The sequence below is a fragment of the Carlito syrichta genome, unplaced genomic scaffold (genome assembly GCF_000164805.1).
Source record: "Carlito syrichta isolate Samal-C Ts95f unplaced genomic scaffold, Tarsius_syrichta-2.0.1 Scaffold282654, whole genome shotgun sequence".
In the NCBI taxonomy this organism is placed as follows: Eukaryota; Metazoa; Chordata; class Mammalia; order Primates; family Tarsiidae; genus Carlito; species Carlito syrichta.
In genome coordinates, this window is record NW_007226750.1 from 132,849 (window position 1) to 153,793 (window position 20,945).

Below are 20,945 nucleotides of genomic sequence, written 5' to 3' on the forward strand. Positions count from 1 at the left end.
CAGGATTAATCAACTATTTTAAATTATTTCAATTTTCCAGTCCCTCATGTTGGCTTGTTATTTATACATTCCTTTAATGGATATGTTGAAGATTATAACAAGTGTTTTGAGCTTATTATTAGTTTAAGGTAAATTATATTAATATAAATTAGTACTTTACTCCTTCCCAGTCATTATGAAGACTTTAGAATTCTTTAAATAGGCCAGGCTCGATGGCTCAGCCTGTAATCCCAGCATTTTGGGAGGTGAGGCGAATGGATTGCTTGAATCCACGGGTTCGAGACCAGCCCGGCCAACTTGGCGAGACCTCGTCTCTACAATAAATCAAAAATTAGCTGGGCGTGGTGGCACACACCTGTAGTTCCGGCTACTTAGCAGGCTGAGGCAGAAGGATTGCCAGAGCCCAGCAGGTTGATGTTAGGGTGGCCGTGAGCCCATGAGCGTGCTACTGCACTCCAGCCTGGACAACGAAGTGAGATTCTCAACTCAAAAAAAAAAAAAAAAAATACTTTAAATAACTTCTTCACATAGCTTTAATGTTATTGTCATATATTTTATGTATAAATATATTTTATACATTTCAGCTTTTTATTGCTTTGTGTTATCTATATTTATTTAGATTTGCTCATATATTTACTGTATCTTTGGCTTCTTATTTCTTTTCATATTTCTGTGTTTCTTTCTAGGATCATTTTCTTTTCCATTTCCTCTGAAGGGCATTTGCCAATGACAGATATCCTCTGTTTTTGTTTGTCTGGAAATATCCTTCACTTTCAAAAAATCTTTTTCATGGACGTAGAATTTCTAGCTTATCAATTATTTCCTTTCAGCAATTTAAGCATGGCATTTTGTTGTTTTCTGGCTCGCATCATTGCTGTTGAGTAACCAACTGTAGTTTGTTTGAAGACAATTTGTCCCCTTCCCCTTTTTCCAGCTACTTGTAAGATTTTATCTTTGTCTGGTTTTCAGTAGTTTTACTACTTTGTGCATATGCAAGGTTTTCTTTGTGGTTATTCTGCTTGGGGTTTATAAATATTCTTAAATTTGTGGATTAGCATCTCACTCGTTTTGTAAAATTCTTGGCCTTTATCTCAACAAATACTGCTTCTGCCCTATTCTTTCTCTCCTCTTCCTTTGGTATTCTAGTTATATTCATATCAGAGCTGTTCATCATATTATATATGTATATAAAATATACTTAGTACATATATTTTTATGGTCTTTTCTGTATTTTCCAGTCTTTTGGCTCTTCAAGCTTTAGGCAAGACATTTTCTACTGAATCTATCTTCCATTACACCAAATCTCTCTTCTGCTGTGTCCAGCTTGCTGTCATTGAGTTTTTAGCTTCAATTATTACATATCTTTAAATTCTAGAATTTCCATTTTGATTATTTAAAAAGATAGATTCCAACTCTTTGGTACAAATTTCAGCCTTGTCCTCTGTTATTGAACATATTAACCATGATTATTTTAGCATCTGTACCTGATAACACAAATAATCAAATCATTTATGAGTTATTTCTCTTGTCTTTTTTCAGTTGGTCCTGTTTGTTAAATCAGGTAGTTTTAAAATGAATACTTATCTTCTTATATAAAAAGTTTCAGAAGCTCTGGATTGTCTCACTTTTTTTCTTCAGAGGTTTTACCTGATCCTCTGACAGGCACAGTGGTGGCTGTCTCCAGGCCTGTAGCAATTTTATGTCTCCTCTGACCTCTGGTTAGTCTCTGTTCTTAGAGTATATAGCTTTCCAGGGATCCCCATTGAAACCCTTGTTGTGTTAAATAGACCCTTCCTTGTCTGGTAGTTACTGAATGCTCATTTTGTCTCTTGTATGACTTGAATTACTTTTCAGGGGCTTTCTTTTGAGCTTCTTGTCCTGCACAAATGTGTGTCAGACATACCTTTTTTCATTTCCCTTCTCAGCAGGACTTGGCCTTTGTTTTTTTTGTTTGTTTGTTTGTTTTACTTGAATTCTCCAAATAATATTTCTTTCTTATAAAAGCTCCTTTTCTCACTCTTCTTAAGATGTTACCTTAGAATCTGTATCAAATTAGCTCCAGGTGAGTTTTTTAAATGTCTTTTTAAAAAATCCAGAATGAAGCCGGGCTCGGTGTATGAAGCCTGTAATCCCGCGCCTTTGGGAGGCTGAGGTGAGTGGATTGCCTGAGCCCGCGGGTTCGCGACCCACCTGGGCAGCGAGACCTCATCTCTACAATAAATCAAAAAATCAGCCGGGCGTGGTAGCGCATGCCTGTAATTCCGGCTACTCAGAAGGCTGAGGCGGAAGGATCGCTGGAGCCCAGCAGGCGAGGCTGCGGTGGCCGGGAGCGGCCACTGCACTCCAGTCTGGGCAATCGAGTGAGACTCCAACTCAAAAAATAAGAATAAAAAATAAAAAATCCAGAATGAAATGTAAATTTTTCCTTATTTTCCTTCCTTTTCAAGTTCTGGCTGCATTGGCAGTTAAAAACTTTAATTTTTATCTCTCCAGTCTTATAAGACTGCCAAAAGCCCTATGATTCTTTACCACCTGGCAACAGCTATATGCCCCAATTCTCAGCCTTCTGCCTTGTGCCAAGAACAAGAATAGCAGATGCCTCAAGAATTACAGTTTGTCGAATATTGGATTACTTCTCTGTGGTTTCCTTCTCTCTAGGATCTTAGCCCTCCATTACTTGATTGTTTCGGTACCTCCAAATTGATTTTTAATTTTCTTTATTGGACTTTCTTTTTTCTTTTTTTTTGGGGGGGGGTAGGAGTCTCACTCTGTTGCCCAGGCTGGAGTGCAGTGGCATACTCACGGCCACTGCAGCCTCAACCTGCTGGTGGGCTCAGGCGATCCTTCCGCCTCAGCCTTCCAAGTAGCTGGAATTACAGGCATATACCACCACACCCGGCTGATTTTTTTATTTATTGTAGAGATGAAGTCTCATCATACTGTAGAGACGAGGTCTCATCAGGCTGGTCTCGAACTCATGAACTGAGGTAATCCTCTCACTTCCACTTCCCAAAGTGCTAGAATTACAGGTGAGAGCCACTGCACCTGGCTTTACTGGACTTTCCAATTGTTCTTGGTGAGAACATTGGTATTCCCAAAGTTTCTCTGTTATAACCAGATGCTATGGTTACATTTTAATGTTTTAATTATATTACTTAAAAATGTTAATGGGACCAGGCCTGGTGACTCACTCCTGTAATCCCAACACTTTGGGAGATAGAGGTGGGAAGATCACTTGAGGTCAGGAGTACAAGACCAGTCTCGGCAACATAAGGAGACCCTGTCTCTATAAAAAAATTTAAAAATTAGCCCTATGGGGTGGCATGCCTGTCATCCTAGCCACTTGGGAAGCTGAGGTGGAAAAGCTGGCTTGACCCCAGGTTACAGTAAGGGATGATTGCGCTACTGCACTCCAGCCTGGGTAACAGAGTGCTTCCCTGTCTCTAAAAAAGTAAAGTAAAATGTTAATGAAAGAGTAATGCATGCACACAATAAAAACTACACAAACAGTAATAAAAAGTCTTCTTTCCTCACATGCTTCATGTCTTTTTCTCTGAAGACAAAGTTACATTAGAACTGTATGCATCTGTCTATATATGTCATGTGTGCATATGTACATGTATGTATATATCCCTCTGTTAATATGTTTAAGTTTTAATTATAAAGTATTTCAAACATGATGAAAAGAATAGTGAAATAGCAAAAATCCTTGCACCCACAATTTAGGTTTTACTGTATTTCTTTAGATCCACTTTAAAAAAAAGTATAACATTGTTGAATCCCTATCTTAAAAATCTAATTTTTTTACAATACTTTTTTTCTTTTGGTATTTATCCATGTTGATACATGAAGATCTCTCTTCATTTTAATATATATATAGTATTATATAATTACTCCCATGCTAACCCCCTTGATTTTGTTGCTTTTTTCTTTTTTTTTTTTTGCCTTGGCATCTCACTGTGTTGCCAAGGCTGGAGTTAGTGGCATGCACATGGCTACGGCAGCCTTGACCTGCTGGGCTCAGATGATCCTTCTAATTCAGATTTCCAAGTAGCCGGAACCACAGGCATGCACTGCCATGCCCAGCTAATTTTTTGAGGTACTGCTGAAACGAAGTCTTGCCAAGTTGCCCAGACTGGTCTCAAATCCCTAGGCTCAGGTAGTCTTCTCACCTCTGCCACCAAAGTGCTGGGATTAGAGACATGTGCCCCCACTCCCAGCCTATTTTGTTTTTTCACATAAATCTGTACTTTATGTTCTAGACTTTACATTTCTTACAAAACTTTATGTTTAAAATATGTGATACTAAGAAAGTTTATTTTGTATTCCTTCTCAATTTGGAAAACTAAAAATAAATTATTGGGGGACAAGTGTATGAACATCTTTTTTAAAATAGTTGTTCTACTTTATTATTATTGTTACTAATCCTTTACTGTGCCTCATTTACAAATTAAGCTTTATCAGAAGTATGTATGTATGGGGAAAAAACATAATGCATATAGGGTTCAGTACTGTTTGCAGATTCAGGCAACTTCTGAGGATCTTGGAATGTATCCCCAACAGATAAGAGTGTACTACTGTAGTTCCATTTCACAGAAGATAAAATCAAGGCACAAGTCAACTAACAACTATAAATATCAGAGATTTGTAGATTTGTACTTTCGCAATGCCTAAACTGTGGCATCAGTGTTCCTGGTTGGAACTCTGAGGCATCAGTTCTTATCACTTTCCCTACTGTATAGGGAACCTCTTCTTTGACCCACACCCTTTACTATTAACGGATCCTTCCAGATTATCTTCTACATTCATTTAGCAAAATTCATCAATTATTTAGTGCTTACTATATACCAGGCCCTCTCCTGGTTGCTGGTAATCCAAGAGAAAGCAAAGCAAATATGACCCTGGAGGACTTCCCATTATTGCAAGCTTAACTATTTTGTCCAGCATTTCTAGGTATTTTCTTACACAAGGGTTTTCAGGTCATCTAGTCTGACAGAGAAGCTGTACTTCTCTTGTATTATACAAGAAAACTAAGCAAAACTATTTATTAATAATTTGTCACACAATCTCAGATATCTCCAACTGCCTCATTTTATTTTTTTCTGTTTTTTTTTGTTTGTTTGTTTGTTGTTGTTTTTCTGTCCCTTAAAGCAGGGACAGCCTGCTAGTGCTAGGCTACTCCTAACGGGGTAGAGAGAAGTCCTCACTCCTGTAGCTCAGTCACAAGGGTGTATGAACATCTTTAATGTCATGTGGTACCATGAGGCTGCACAGAACATTTTGATGAATTTCAGATATATTTCAAACCTTTGCTATGTCTGCCTTTATTTAGTTTGTAGTATGTCCCAAGGTTTATAAATAGTCCATTTATGAAAATTTATAAAAATTTAGCCTGAACTATTTCTTTACCTGAGTACTTCCAGTATAATTAATGTAATATAAATATTTCTCCTTAAAATGTGCTTTTTCCTCATTCTTCATAAGGCATCACTGGAGAATGTCTTTTAGATTAACTTTGTAATTTAGCTTCAGACATGTCTTCATTTTATTTGAATTCTTACAAGTTTTAAGAAAAGCAATGTATATTCTCTTATTTTTCTTCCATTTTTAGGTCTGCAATATTTTGATAACATTTTAATCAATTAAGATTTATTGATTCATTTTATGTGCTTTAGCACTTTGCTAAGTATTATTGTGGTTATTAATGGACTATAAGACATTATCTTTGCCCACATGGAGTTTAAAATTTAATTGAAGAGAAATAAACTGATCATTAGACCACTATCTAAAGTGTTAATGGTGTGAGGCAAGGTTTGGAGTAGACCATAAAAGTTGATGAAGATTTGATTTGAGTGCTGTAGAGTGAAAGATCTTTACAAGCATGAACTCAGGGTGTACATTTGGGATAATGGGAAATCTAGTGAAAATGAAGGAGAGGGTTATCAGTAGTCCAGGAAGATTAGAATTGATGAAGTTGACAATAACGTGCCTGTATCAGTTGTAAGTTAGAGGTTGTAACCAGTATTTTAGGAAGCTGAGTGGGTCAGAGCAAGGGAAGGATGTCAACAAGAAGGCTTTTCAATTTGGGAAATCCAACTTAGATATAGTCTTCCTCCCCCCTGCCCCCAATGCACGTGCTAAGACTTTTAGGAAAAAAATTCTAAAATGTGTAGAGTCTGAAGGGACAGAGAACTGGATCAAAGCAACATTTTGAAGTAACCTGTTTTTCTTTCATGTGTTCCTACTTCCTGTCACTTTTCCCCTCCAAATCCCAATGAGTCCATCAGTGGGAAAATTTTCCTGCTGCCTGAAAAATGAGAACCCAGTATGATTGGGTTCCCCTGAGTTGGAAGATTGGGGAGACTTTAGATTAGGCACTAATTCTTAATCAGGATATCCCATAGAATTCTAAGAGGGTTCATAGATAAACTTTTGCTGTGCATGAATGTTCTGAGATTATATGTTATATGTTTGATTACATGCATTTTCTAGATAAGAGTTTCAAATTCTGAAAGAAGTCTCTAACCCTCTCCCCCTCACATTAATAATCATTGCTAAAGAGATTTACTTTCTATAAATCTCGGTCTTACCTCTTCAGAGACTACTGGAACCAAGTGGAAAGAAAACAAATGATTATATATGTTGAATTGTATCAAATTGATGATATTTAATTTAGTAGTTTTTGACATACAAAAACATCTTTTTTGTATGTATTCTTAAATAACCTCTAATATATTTTTAAATAACCTTTAATACATTTTAAAAATGTAAAGGTATTCACTTGAGTGTAGGTTTTAGTTAAACAGACTATATTCAAATTTGTATTTAAATGTATTTATTTGTTTCATTGTGGTAATTAAAATTAAATTCTGGTTATGTTTCCCCAGTTTCTACATTCCGTAAATTTAACACCTTTTGATATATGTGGTTTCAGGTTATGCACATGGGAGTTTTCTCTTGTGTATTTAAGGTTTCTACTGTGGTAAACTAGAACAGGGAAATGATAGAGAGATGAAAGATAGAAGAACCAAAAAAGGTGTATGGTATAGAAGGGCAGATTGGGGGAACTGATGCCACATGTTCAGTATTCCGTTAATTACTTTGATATAATCAGATTTCTTTGTTAACCAAAGTACTACATTTGTCAAAATGTGGATTGTATGATTTTCATAAGAAAACCAAATTTAACTATTTCTTGGAAGATTTCAGATAATCAGCAACAGTACGATTTAGCTCAGGTTTATTTCTTTCATTTTTGTTTTCATAATTTTAACTATCCTTTTTTTTCTAATTAAGAAAAAAATGAGAAAAATATAATTGGCATGAGGAAACACATTAAACCTATCTTTTTTTTTTTCTAGGTTGCTTTCTGACTCCAAACAGCTTGACATTTTAAGAAAAGCAAGATCTTATATAAAACACAGAAAGTTCAATGAAGTAGTAAGTACACAGCCCTTGCAGACATAAATAACTGATGATGATTTGGGGATTGGTGAGGGGCAAGGTGTGGCAATGGAGAACAAAGAAGACAGACCAGGGAGCTTTCCTAGCCTTCAAGGAAGGATTTGATTTCCTGAGTAGCTGCTTTAGTTATAGACATACTTCTCTTATTTCACATAATACTATGGGTAAATTTTTCTTGATTAGCATTAGAAATGAATTACTACTTTTTAAAATACGAAAATATATTCTCTATTCCAAGGCTGTCACCCTACTCATGTATGATATTTTAGAACACCAATTTGGAATTATCCATACATTATATATATTATCAGAAGTCTGTGATTCATATTGCAGCTTTGAATCTTCCAAACCCCTTCCCCACTATGTTTTTCATTTTTTTTCTTTGTTAAATGGTCATATGCTTTTAAAGTGGGAGAGAATTCTATTTTCAACTTCTAAAATTGCCTAAGTAATTGTCAATCCATGCATTTGTAATGTTTATTTTTTGTTGTGGTTTTAAAATGATAGGCTACCATTCTCCTTTAAAATATTAAGCTACTGTACTGATGTTATACAACTGATTTGATTATTCTGATATGAGAAAGCTAAAAATGATATAAATATGACCATTTTCATTATTTGGGACCTGTATTGGAGAACTTTCATTTCTTTCATGCGTTATGACCATTTTCATTATTTGGGACCTGTATTAGAGAGCTTTCATTTCTTTCATGCGTACTAGCTGAAGATCATTTCCACAAAATGAATCATTTTAAAAAACTATATATGTTAGATAGTTTATATTTAAAATGCCCTTATCAAGATTAAAAAGTTTACTTTATTCTGGATTTGTGTCATATTTCACAAGATCCTCAAACAATTAAAATCTATTCTTAACCCATTATCTACAATTACTCATTTTAATACAGTAATTTGACTGTTAAGAACTTTATAGTTTTCCTATCTTTGACATTTAGGTTTTCTTATTGTTTACATTCGCAAGTTATATATATATATGTTTTCTCCATAGGTCTCCCTTTGTAAGGAGCTGATTCATCTTGCGTTGAAAGGACTGTCCTATTATCACACATATGACAGATTCTTTTTGGGCACCAATGTGGTTATTGGTTTTGTGGGGTGGATAGCTTATACCTCTTTGTTCATCATCAAGTCTCATTCCAACCTTACAAGAGGTATTAGTAAAGAAGACAAGGTAGGTTCAGGAAATATAGTGACTCTTCAGATGATGGTGTAAACGTCGGGTGATGGTGTGAAAGAAGAAACTGAAATCCAATTTAATGAGTTTACAAAATGTGCAAGTCATTGTTCCAACTCTTATTTGTCTTTCATTTGCTTTTGTTGTGTTGGATCTTTTTTCAGTTATCTCTATTTCTTCAGCTGGGGAAAAACGTATTGATAATGGCCCTATGATTTAATATAGGATAACTGTATAAGTAATTTATATTATATGGTTTTAATGGTATTGATTTTCTGTTATTTTTTTATAACTATTAGGCATATTATAAGTATTCCATGTTGTTCTAGTACAGATGGTCAGAAAGCTACTTCAAAGCAATATATTTAACTTTATCTGTTATTAAAAGTTTAGGAGCTGGAAAGTGATAAAATTACTTGGTCAAAACGTTTTAAAATAATGTATATGTTTTTCTTTAATTTCTTTGAAATTTCTAAAATTTCCCAAAATACAAATTTCCTGAACTTCTAGTTATTCTTATTTTAAGAATTCATTTCTAGTTTACTGTGCTTTCAGTGAAAACTAAAATTTTTTTAACTCTTTAGTGAGGCTTCATATTACTGAAAAAGGTAATAGTACATATATGGTTTCACTAATTTAAGACACTTTATTCTTTTAGAATATATTGCTAACCATCATTTACCAGGGAGAATATGCCACTTCCATTTCCTTTGCTTCATTCTCTCTGATTATTACCATGCCCAAGTCCTCTAAAAAAGTAATATATCCTGATGGCGTATTTTTAATAATAATAGTCTGCAACTATTTCCAGCGGTAACTTTTCCAGTGTTATGTTTTGCTATTCTATATTGGAAGGAAGAACATTAGTGTTTATTATATTTTTATAATGCTTTAATGCATCTTAAATAATTTCCCCAAGTAATTTTAATTATTTGCATATATGTGAACTTGGCTGGAATGGGAGTAATTTTCTACATTGTAGGAAAGAAAAGAGACAGAAACTGTTGTGATTTAGTAATTAATATATCCAGATAGTCTACTGAGTACTTGCAATATATTCTGTTATCTTGGACTCATAACAGTGCTGGAAGTAGGTATTATCATTTCTGTTTACAAAAGAGGAGAATTATGTAATTTGTTAAAGGCCAGTCAGCTAGCATGGGAGGGACTGAGACTTGAATCCAGAGCAGTCTTGTGCCAAAGATTGCCTTTTCTTGTTTATCCTGATGTTCAAGTTATTGAGAAAGGATATGGTGCTTTTATATTGATACATCAACACAATTTCATAGTTGATACTTATTTATTCATTAATCTGATAATGTAGCCAATATTTAATTGAGTATGCAATACTATGCTAGATGCTGCATAGACTTTACAAAGAAATAATATCAGATTTTGCCCTCAAGGAGCTTAGAATTAAAGCAGGTAAGAGATGCACATAAATAACCACCTTACCAGATATAGGTCACTATATCTACACTATACTACAAAAGATAACTTTAATATATGTTAAGTGTTTGAGGTGATAAAAGACTATCATATTTTAAATAAATAAGAGCTCACTTTAACTAGGGTGATGACAACAGGAAAGTTTAAGTCTTGGTGGAAGTTTAATAGCCAGACTGCAGGGAGAGGGTGAGAAAGCAAAGTGAATGATGTAAACAGAGAAAGATTTGAGAAAATATTATACTGGAATAATAAATAATGTGTATTGGAATTTTTCCTTCAGGAAGCCTCAGTTCTGCTCTTTAAATCCTTGATTGAATTAGGCTAACTCTGATTGTTTCAGTTAATCTCCCATACTTAAGTCCCTGGCCCAGAGCATCCATGGGCCTGCCTATCACTAGTGACTTGCATCTTCCTATTTGATGGGTAGTTGGGAAGAGTACATGTGATTGAATGAACCTACTGTGTGTGGGAAATGGAGAGACAAATTTAGGCAGCATGTCAAGCTAGAGTTTGAATAGATAGAACATTGTTCCAGATGAAGATTAAGACCCATACTTTATTATGGATTATATAGATTTTTTGTGAGCTAGCCAGATAACTCAACCAGCATTTATAAAATTGTTCCTAAGAGGAAATTTGTTCAGAGTTCGGAACATGTTGCTTGCAAAGAAACTTTAGGACCATAGTCACCTTTAAGTTGAGAAATGCTTAATTACAACAATTTCAAGCTATCCAGCTTTTTCTTATGTAATATGCTTCTTAAATAATATATATATATATATATATATATATATTTAATGCAACTCTTTGATTCATCATCTAGTAGTAGAACCATTGAAAGAAAGTAATATGTTTTCTTCACTTTATAAAATCTCTTTTACAGCCTATCAAGTACCACAGGTTTGGTAGTTTTTCAATGTTTTGCTTGATTTTCAGAAACCAAGTCATCTCCTGCCATGCAGTTTTGCAGCTATTGGCGTTTCAGTAGCATTTTTTCTGCTGATTCAAGCCTGTCCCTGGACCTATTATGTATATTGTTTGTTGCCAGTGCCAATATGGTATGCGGTTCTAAGAGAGTAAGTAATGCATCTTGCTGCCTTGTTTTTTATTTCATCAGCAGTTAAACCTGTATCTAAAATGCATCTAATTTCTGCGCCATAAGTCATCAAAGATATTTAGAGTGCCACACTCTCAAATCTCCAAACCCTCTCACTTCATTTATAGCTGCATAAATGTTGCCGGTGAACCTCTTTGTTGTTACCCCCTCCCCTTTCATCTTCATCTTTATTGCCCTGAAGTAGCAGTGACCTCGTTCCCTTATCAGTGTATCTTTTATAAGAAAAAATCTGGAATAAAAGTAACATAATTAATACTGATTATACAAATGCCTACAGAAACTTACGTTTTGAACTTGTCTCATCATCTCAGATTCCAGTTTATCTTCATGTTTTACAGAGAATTTGTGCATTCTTTTGTGATGCATTTTACACCTCCTTCCTCAGCCATAATATAAACCTAGATCAATGAAACTTCGTAATTAAATATGATATAGTAATGTATACACACCGATTAGTTCATATGATGAACATGTTCTATAGTTCTACCTCTAAGTATTTCCTCACAATTTGGACTTTAGATTCTTAACATTGTAGAAAACCTCAAAAGTAAGGCTCTTCAAAGAGTTTCAAATGCTTTTAAATAAAACCACTAAAACATGGTAGTAGTTCATGTTTACCAGTAGCAAACATCATACTATGGATCTTGTTGATTTCTGTATTTGTGCCAGTAATCTAAATTTAAATTCAGTCTTGGATATCAAAAGTATCCTCTGAGAAAACCAGACCCTTAAAGTAGATAAGGGAATGACAACCCATAATAGGAGTATCCTCAAGACTGACTAACATGTACATCATGACACGATGCATACTTCAGCTTTGAGTACTTCTTCCATCTTTTAAAACCATGAAGTATTAATATTTAAAAGTTAAAAATGTCAAATTAAAATAGAATTAAAATGTTAAAAATATTAGCTATTTTAAAACATAAGACAAAAATACTGACCGAAGAACATACTGTTATTTCTCTATTTGAAAGGAATAGGGTTGTTGGGTATGCATGTTTAGTTCAGATTTTTTAAAATGTGTTTTATCCTGGTTTTAAAACTTTTAGAATGAAAGATTTTATCTTTGCAGAAAATTATATATACCTCAGAACTCCTCCTGGATTATTAAATGTCCTATTTATGAAGACAGCATATATATTTAAATTGTAAGGGGAAATATGATTTTGAAAGTATTATGATCTATTTTTATCTTTTTGATAGATTATATAGAAAATAAGGCATAAAAAATCTTTTTTTTTTTTTTTGGAAGAAAAATCTTAATGATTTAACATAATTATCTCCTGTTCCTCTGTACTTCCTCACTGTTGAGAACAAAAGAAACATTTTCTTTTTGACTGGTGTTAGCTTTTCTTTCCTACCTGGTATCTTAATAATTTTGATAACATTCTGCAGCCATTGCTTTTAATCAGGAAAAGGTCATAAACCAAAGGATACTGACCTTTTATTATTAACTACTTAATAATGTACTACAAATAAGTTTTTTTCCCAATGATACATTCTTGATAGTTGTGGATTCATTTAGTTACAATTAGTGTACAGTTAGTGATATCTTAAATTGGGTTTGGAAAAGCTTATTTAGCTCAGTTTAAAAGTGTAATTAAGATTTTCCCTATCCAGATTATGAAAACCTGCCTTTATTTCATTTAGACAGCTGAGATTTAAACATAAGATTACCTAGATGAATTTTTAAAAATTTTCAGTTTGTGTGTGTTTAGGTTCATTGTATATTATATCTGATATTATATCTTAATTGTATGAACTCATATTTAAACTAGGATCAAACAAGATTTATTTATTGTCATTAATGTTTGTAAAAATCAAGCAAACATTTGTGATCATTTCCAATTAACGACTTTCAAATTAATTCGGAAATTAGGTTTTCCCTAAAATGTAGATTTAAAAAAATTTTTTTAGGTAAATAAAGCCCATAAAACAAATCTGTTAGAGTTTACCTTAGTTTTTAAATAATCTGTGAATGAAAAATTTCCTAATTTTTAGCTTTGTGCAGTTTGTATTTTGTAATATATTTGACCTAATTTTAAAATTTAATACAGAGTATAAATAGTAATTTTATAAATACTTTTTTGAAACAGATTTCAAGTTATTCAAGACCTTGTTGCATCACTGTTCTCCTTTCCTCTGAGCCATTTTGTTGGGTACCTGTTAGTCTTGACTCTGGGAATTGAAGTATTAGTAAGTAATTTACTACATTACAATATTTACATATTTCTTTCATATATTTGCAACTTAGTAATTTAGTATGAAATGACCTCAATTTTCGTTTCTTCCTTGGAATGCATTACTAGGTTCTCAGTTTTTTCTACCGCTATATGCTTACTGCTGGACTTATTGCATTTGCGGGCTGGCCATTTCTCAGTCAGCTATGGACTCGAGCAAAGGTATGAGTACTCATTCTGACATAGGACAGACTAGTAACTACTTTGTTTTGATATGCGCTTAACTCAAGAACTTGTTTATTTTTAAAGAAAATGTAGAATTTGTCTTTACATAAAAGAGTCTGGTCATAGATTGGAAGACTGACATTACCTGTAAGGTTTCAGTGATTCACTTAGACTTTCACATCAAAATGAGCCAGTTGTGTGGTAATTGAAATGCCACAGAAGCAGAGCACTTCCTTGTTTCCTTTAACTTCAAATATGTAGATGACAGAGCAGGTGAGGAACTGCCTAGAGCAGTACAGTGGCTTAGAGGGCCACACTCTGAACTTAAGTCAGGAGTCCCTGCCTCCTTGCCCTGAGCCATTCACTTTTGTTTTCTGGAGAAGTATATATTCATGATAAATTATTTTAAAATATAAGTAATGGTAGTCACTATCTGTTTGGGGAGGGGGGACATACCTCATCAACAAGGGTACCTTAACAGTGAATATTTGTACACCTAACTCTTAACTGTACCCCACAATTTAAAAATAAAAAATATATATAATTTAAAAATAAAATAAAATATAATTACTCTTTTTTTCCTTCAGCTAGGTAAGGAATTACAATGTGCTTCTACAAAGAATACTCTCATGCTTTTTTACTTTGATACTTTTTGATGGCGATAATATCTACTCTAAGAGAATCAATAAAAAATCCCCAATTAATGGAATTATTGATCTTTTTTTGGTCTTAATGTAATTACAAAAGTATTTTTATTTCTTTTCATTCTGGACCCAGTCATTTATCATTGCAGGCAGTTTTCTATAGATGTCATAATCAATATATGGTCTAACAAATTAAATTAAGCACTTGCTTTAAAATATCAGACACAAGCTTAAATCAAGGTTGTTTCATTTACTGGCTGTGAACATGGTACTAATTGTATTTTAACTTCTCTGGGCTCAATATCCTAATCTGAAATATTGTAGATAATAAAACCTACCTCTTGAGGTTATTAGAATTAAATGAGATAATGCTCATATTATACCTAATACAGTACCTACTATGCAACTGGTCCTTTACAAATGGTAACTGTTACTTTTTAAAGTAAACAGCTGTAAGGTTTTGCATTTTCCCTTTAGTTTTTTAGTCATTTAGTCTGTGAAACACTGATCACAATTTTCTATACCATACTTGCCTAAAGATAACTTTGTTTTGTTTAGATCACCTCACTGAGTTGGACTTTCTTCTCTTTGCTCCTGGCAGTGTTCCCACTGATGCCAGTCATAGGTCGGAAGCCAGACATCTCTCTAGTGTATGAATAATACTCTAATTTATTATCTTTTCAATGTTATTTTTTTCTCAATGTACACTGTGAAATTTGAACCTAATCTTGGTCATGAGCGTAAAATCATATGAACAAACTGAAAGCTAAGATATTAATATCAAACCCATTAGTCATGATTTTGGCCTAGGGTCTGAGAGTCATTAAGCCTCCTTGGAGATTCTTCTGGGCCTTCACAAACTATGAAATTGTGCCAAACAATGATAACTTAAACATAAAAAAATAAATAAAGAGAGAGAAAGTCTAGGAGGTTTTCTTTCTTTTATACACTGGGGAATCAGTAAAAGTTTTAGTGTCATATGAAAAGATGTTCCGTTGCCAACACAAAAAGGTCTAAAAGCTATTGTATTATCTGTCTTTGCCTTTGATCATGTCTATGCTAAAATGTCTTTAAAAAGTGAAATTTTCTCCTATTCTAAAATGAATGTAAAGATCTCCATGGGAGGAAACTCTATGTACCTTGACAATTTTCTCATGTTTAATCTGTCAAATCAGTAAAAAATTCTTCTGTATATCTTCTCTTAATTCCCCATTATGCTGTTACATATATTTCTCTTCAATATGACCTAAATAAATCTGTAAAATAATTGGTTCCCTTTGCTTTTAACTGCACTTTTAAATTACTGTCAAGTAGCCTACTGGTGGTGTGTGTGTGTGTGTGTGTGTGTGTGTGTGTTTGTGTATTAAGCTAAATGATCATTATTTTGTTAAATATTTTTTCTTATTTTCTAATTACATAATCATCTTTGTTACTTTCTTCTGAACTCTATAGGCTTTTAAAAAACATTTTATCCAGATCTTTAATAGATGAAGGTATATCTTTTTTAACTGAGATTAGACTAGATTTTTTTTAAAGTATGTGCTAATTTTTGAGGTTCTATACATTTTCTCTCATTTGTATGAGAATATTAATATGGAATGGATCGGAACTACCCCAGGAAGTTATTTTACTAGCAGAGCCCAAAATAATTGTATTGAATTCCAAGATCATACTATATTCTAAGCCATATTAGAGTGTTACTAAGTCAAAACATTTTGGAATTGTCATAAGCTGTAAATAGTATGTGAGAAAATTAATCAAAATATTATTTATTTATTCATTGTTTCAGATTGCTATGTAAGCTCTTTTATTGTTTCTGTAATGCCTCTTTCCTTCTCTTCATCTGTCTCTGCCTATCAGCTCTGCTCATGTTGTATTGACATAGTTAAGTAGAATTTATCATCTGCTAAAAGGAAAGGAAATTGTGTAAATAGTCTCCATAGAAACTCACCACTTGCATATTCCATTAAGGGTGAATCCAAGAAGTAAACAAACTTGTTAAAATATGAGAAATCTAATTTGTATTTTTAAAAATTATATTGTTTCCTCTAAGTTTAAATTGCTTGGTGATTTACAATTTTACGTTAGTTTTCTACTAGCTGTATTGCAACTTCTTTATTTTGATTCCTGGTTTATGGAGAAATTTCTCCTCTTCATGTGATCTCTCATAGCATCTTCCTTCTTTTACAAATATGTAATTTTGTGAGACATTTAAGAATGAAATCAAAAGAAAAATAAAAAATATGTACAACATAGCTGCAATGTCCCTGTTACTCCAGTGCACTCAAGTAAAAACATTTGCCAATGAATTAAAATACCAAATTATTTAAAAAATTAAAAACAGAAAGACAAAAATAAGCAGGGAATCTTGATCACGCAAGGCTATTGTCCCTAAATTTTAACGATAATCTATGTTGGATATATAACTAACTACTTTTTTCCTTATGTGACTACATTTGAAGAATCAAAAACAAGCAAGCAAACAACAATCAAGCATTTTTCTGGGAATTCCTGTTTTGCATTCTTTTTAGGTGTCCAGCCCGGCCTTTGACTCTTTCTGAGTTCTCTAAAACCAGCTCCTTTTCTCATAGTTCTGTTCTATTTGAGTTCTAGATTCTGTCCTCTACATAATTTCAGTTGTGGTATGTTATTCAGATTTGTAGGAGGTGAGAAATAGAGCACAATAATAATGCACCGTTCCTTGCTGTCAGTCTTCTTTGACTTCAGGAACTATATTGTACCTTTTCTTGAAAAGTATAACTTGTTTCATTATTGTGCACATTCCTCACCGGCATGCTGCCTCTGTGGCTTCTGTCCTCCCACTTTTTTTTTTAGCAAAGGGCAGCTGAGGAAGCTGAGTGACAGGAAGGAGCTGTTTGTCCTGCTAGAAATAATATGGTTTTATAAATGTAGATCTTTTTTTGCATGGGTACATTCTCATTGTCACAAAATGTATGTTGTAGATACTGATAATGTATTTGTTTGGTTATCTTTTACATGGTGTTTTGTAAATTTGCCCAATTCAGGATAAACATTATAAAGTTGGTATGCTTAAAATGTTTAAAAATCAAATTATAGAAATAAGGTAAAGATACTTAAAAAACTGTAAGGACAGATTACAGATAACCCCATTCATACAGTATCTTTAGCCAAAGATTTTTCTTTATGTCATACCTGTGTATCTATATTGCTATTTCATCTTGATTAAACCAAATGACTGACAGGTTCTATGTTAGTACAGTGTCTCATGTTTTCATATTATGTGTGCTCAGTAAGTATATTAAGAAAATTTTAAATTGTGAATTTTATTTTAAAACAGAATGGGTTCAGGCTTGCTGGTTCTTCTGCTGTCCCTGTATGTTGTAGCATATCTCATAAAAAGAAAAAACAGTTTTATAAAGGAAGACCTGTTGGTACATCTATTGCAGGTCAGTTAAAGATTTTCAATACTATGTTATGCTATTAATGCACCAAAATGTATACTATGGTTGCATTTAATTAAGTTCTTAAGATACCATGTGTCACTCAATATCCATCAGCTGAGAAGAAAGTTTTCTAAGACACCACATAGAGATATGTTTTCTAAAAGGTATGAAGTAGCAAAAAGGTTCTCAAGAGGTATTCCAAAGATGCCTAAAGAGCAGAGGCTTAGGAAACTTATAAGGCATCTGTATTGACCAAAAAGTTGAGCTGAAAAGGACTTCCTCTGGACTGAGATTCTATTTTTGTCCTTATTTGGGGCAGGGAAAGACAAGTTTCTTTGAAGTAAAAGCAGCCTGGGGTATGCTTATATTAAGAATAGCTAGTTTAATAGTTCGTAATGTCCTAGGAGAAAATAAACTTCAGTTTGGTTGGTGGATTTGGTGTGGCGAAAAGAATTTTTAACTTGGAGAATTTCAAAATTGAATCAACTCCTAGCTATTCTATACCCTGCATGTGTGATTTTTAGTAATTTGTCTTCAGTTTTTTGTTTTTAATCTGTAAAGTAGAGATAACACCTAATAAGGCTGTGAAAATTAAAGATTATATAATGTAATATTCTGTAAAGTAACTTTTTTATAGATAAGGATGGAAATCACAGTTTTTTTTTTTAAATAAATAAATATCCACATCTAGAACACAGGCAGAAAACAAAACTCATTTGAGTTTTTTTTTAATTTTTGCAAAATAAAGCTGGAATAGTAGAAAATATTTCCAAGAACACTCTGAAGTAAAAATTTTCAACACTTCAAAGATGATATCATAAGTTAAATTCATTCTTGGAGAGCAACAGAGAACTTGTAAAAAGAGAAGAAATATTGTGTCAAAGGTCCTGTCAAGCTGTTGGAACGTGTGTTTCATGTTAAATAGTATTCTGATTGGCTTTACACTAAAGCTATAATCATTTTGACAGAATGCATCTTTAATAATGAGTGCTTTGACAGAAGTGAATGTTTCTGAATCTCACTCCAGAGAAGCAAAGAATATCATGCTAAAATTCTTATATGCTTTGTTAGACATACTCCTGAGTATTGGGTAAATTAATTGCAAAATTCTTTTTTGCATCAGCTTTATTAATTTGCATAAGTTCCTGTACTGCCTACCATATTTCACTGATTCCAAAGTACACATTTTTTTGCGTATTTTAACATCTCTGAAATAAGAATGTGTCTTACAACTGAAAGGATTCTAGGATTGTGTTATAGCTTTATTGGCAGCATTTTTTCCTCTTAATGCATTGAAAATATGAGAGTAAATTAAATATAACTGCAGGCTTTGGTGATGAGACTGCTAATCTGATCTCTAAAAGAGCCCCTTTCGTTCACAGTCATAACTTAGCTCATTTCTTAAAATGGCAAGGAATTCACCATTTCATGTCTCAACAAACATTTTCTGAGATAGTAAATATTTTAGGCTGATGGAGTCTGTTGCAGGTTTTCAACTCTATTATTGTACTGCAAAGGAAGACAACGTGTAAATGAAAGGCAGTAACTATGTTCCAATAAATCAGTACTTATAAAAACGGGCTGACAGCCTAAAAGCTGTAGTTGCCACCTTCTACACTAGTATATCCAATATTCTCTGAAGAGTGTTTATATTCCTTGTATTTCCAGGCCATAAAAATGTGTTGAATGAATATATTGATGTTGCTGTGGGAGAGCCAGAGGCAGAGGCACTAGGCCACACACACTAAATTATGTACATTCTATACTCTTCGTTCTCATAATTTAAGCAACCTTCAGTATTTATAAAAAATACTTCTAAATAAAAACAGAGTGAATGATATTTGCTAAAACACTCTTGAAAGTGTAAAATGCCTCATTTCGTGCTTGGGAAGGAGGACTTGTACTTGGTGCAAAGCACTAATTCTTGGTCTTGGCCACAAGAAGGTGACCTACAATGATCTCTGTAGTACTTTGGCCAGATTCTAAATTGTTACTAGCACTTTTATAGTATACAGTCTTTCGCCACCTGCTCTTTTTTTTTACCTGTTTTTTTTTTTCTTTCAGATGCTGAGCACAGTGCTCTCCGTGTATGTTGTGTATAGCACCCACAATAGTCTACTCAAGAAACAAGGACTGCCTCTTATGAATCAAATTGTCAGCTGGGCAACATTAGGTAAGAGGCCACTGAAACCAAATGAGATAATTTTATGCCAACTTAAATATATTAAATAGATCCATTCATGTCTGTATTAATGTTATTGAAAGAAATCATTTTGTGGCCGAAAATAATTTCTATCTTTTGCTGAAATCTAACAGAGAATTAGAATTCGTATAAACATGCATGTGTTAATAAGAATTACTTGATGGAATATTTATGATCTGATAATAAAGCTATGTGTTTCTGGGCATAGTGGCTCATGCCTGTAATCGCAGCACCTTGGGAGGCTGAAGTGGGAGGATCACTTGAGGTCAACAGTTGAGAGCAGACAGTGAGTTCCCATCTCTACAAAGAATTTTTTTTTAAAGCAACCAAAATTAGCCAGGCATGGTGGTCTGCGTCTGTGTGCCTAGCTAGTTTCTCAGAAAGTTGAGATGGGAGAATCCCTGGAGCCCAGGAGTACGAGGCTGCAGTGAGCCATGATTGCACCATTGCACTCTAGCCTAGGCGACAGAGTGAGACTCCAGTCTTTAAAAAAAACAACAAAAAAACCCCAAAACAAATTCTGTGTATTTATTAACATTTGGTTAGATTATCTTGCATAATTCCAAAAGAAAAGAGGGTTTCGTGAAGAGGGTCTTATGCTTAATTTTCATGCCAGTTCACAAATTTTCAGTTCTTACACAAGGACTAGGAAATGGTTAAATTTTATCTGTGTTTCCCTTCCTGAAAATACACATTGAGTACACATTACACAATTTATGAAACGAGTTAAAACCAAATGGACTTAATTGATACCTACAGAACACTCCATCCAGAGACCAGAGAATACACATTCTACTCATCACTGCATTGGACATATTCCAAGATCGACCACATACTTGGCCATAAATCAAGCATAAGCAAATATAAAAAGACAGAAATTCTACCATGCACATTCTTGGACCACAGTGGAATAAAAATAAACATTGACACCAACAAGGTCCCCCCCAACCCACAAAGATATGGACTCCTGGATCAATGATGAAATCAAAACGGATATCAAAAGATACCTGGAAGCAAATGAAAATGAAGAAACATCTTAC

The 20,945-nt window shown here is 33.6% G+C and overlaps 1 protein-coding gene across 1 annotated transcript in view; it reads left to right on the forward strand.

Moving 5' to 3' along the window:
* The window catches only part of PIGN (phosphatidylinositol glycan anchor biosynthesis class N), a 154,649-nt gene that overhangs the window by 72,446 nt on the left and 61,258 nt on the right, over positions 1-20,945 (forward strand). Inside the window, exons 13-20 of the mRNA XM_008052575.2 lie at positions 7,362-7,440; positions 8,474-8,656; positions 11,045-11,184; positions 13,325-13,424; positions 13,538-13,630; positions 14,836-14,927; positions 17,597-17,705; positions 19,767-19,875. Of these exons, the coding sequence (XP_008050766.1) occupies positions 7,362-7,440; positions 8,474-8,656; positions 11,045-11,184; positions 13,325-13,424; positions 13,538-13,630; positions 14,836-14,927; positions 17,597-17,705; positions 19,767-19,875 (905 nt within the window). The remainder of the gene's footprint in view (positions 1-7,361; positions 7,441-8,473; positions 8,657-11,044; positions 11,185-13,324; positions 13,425-13,537; positions 13,631-14,835; positions 14,928-17,596; positions 17,706-19,766; positions 19,876-20,945) is intronic.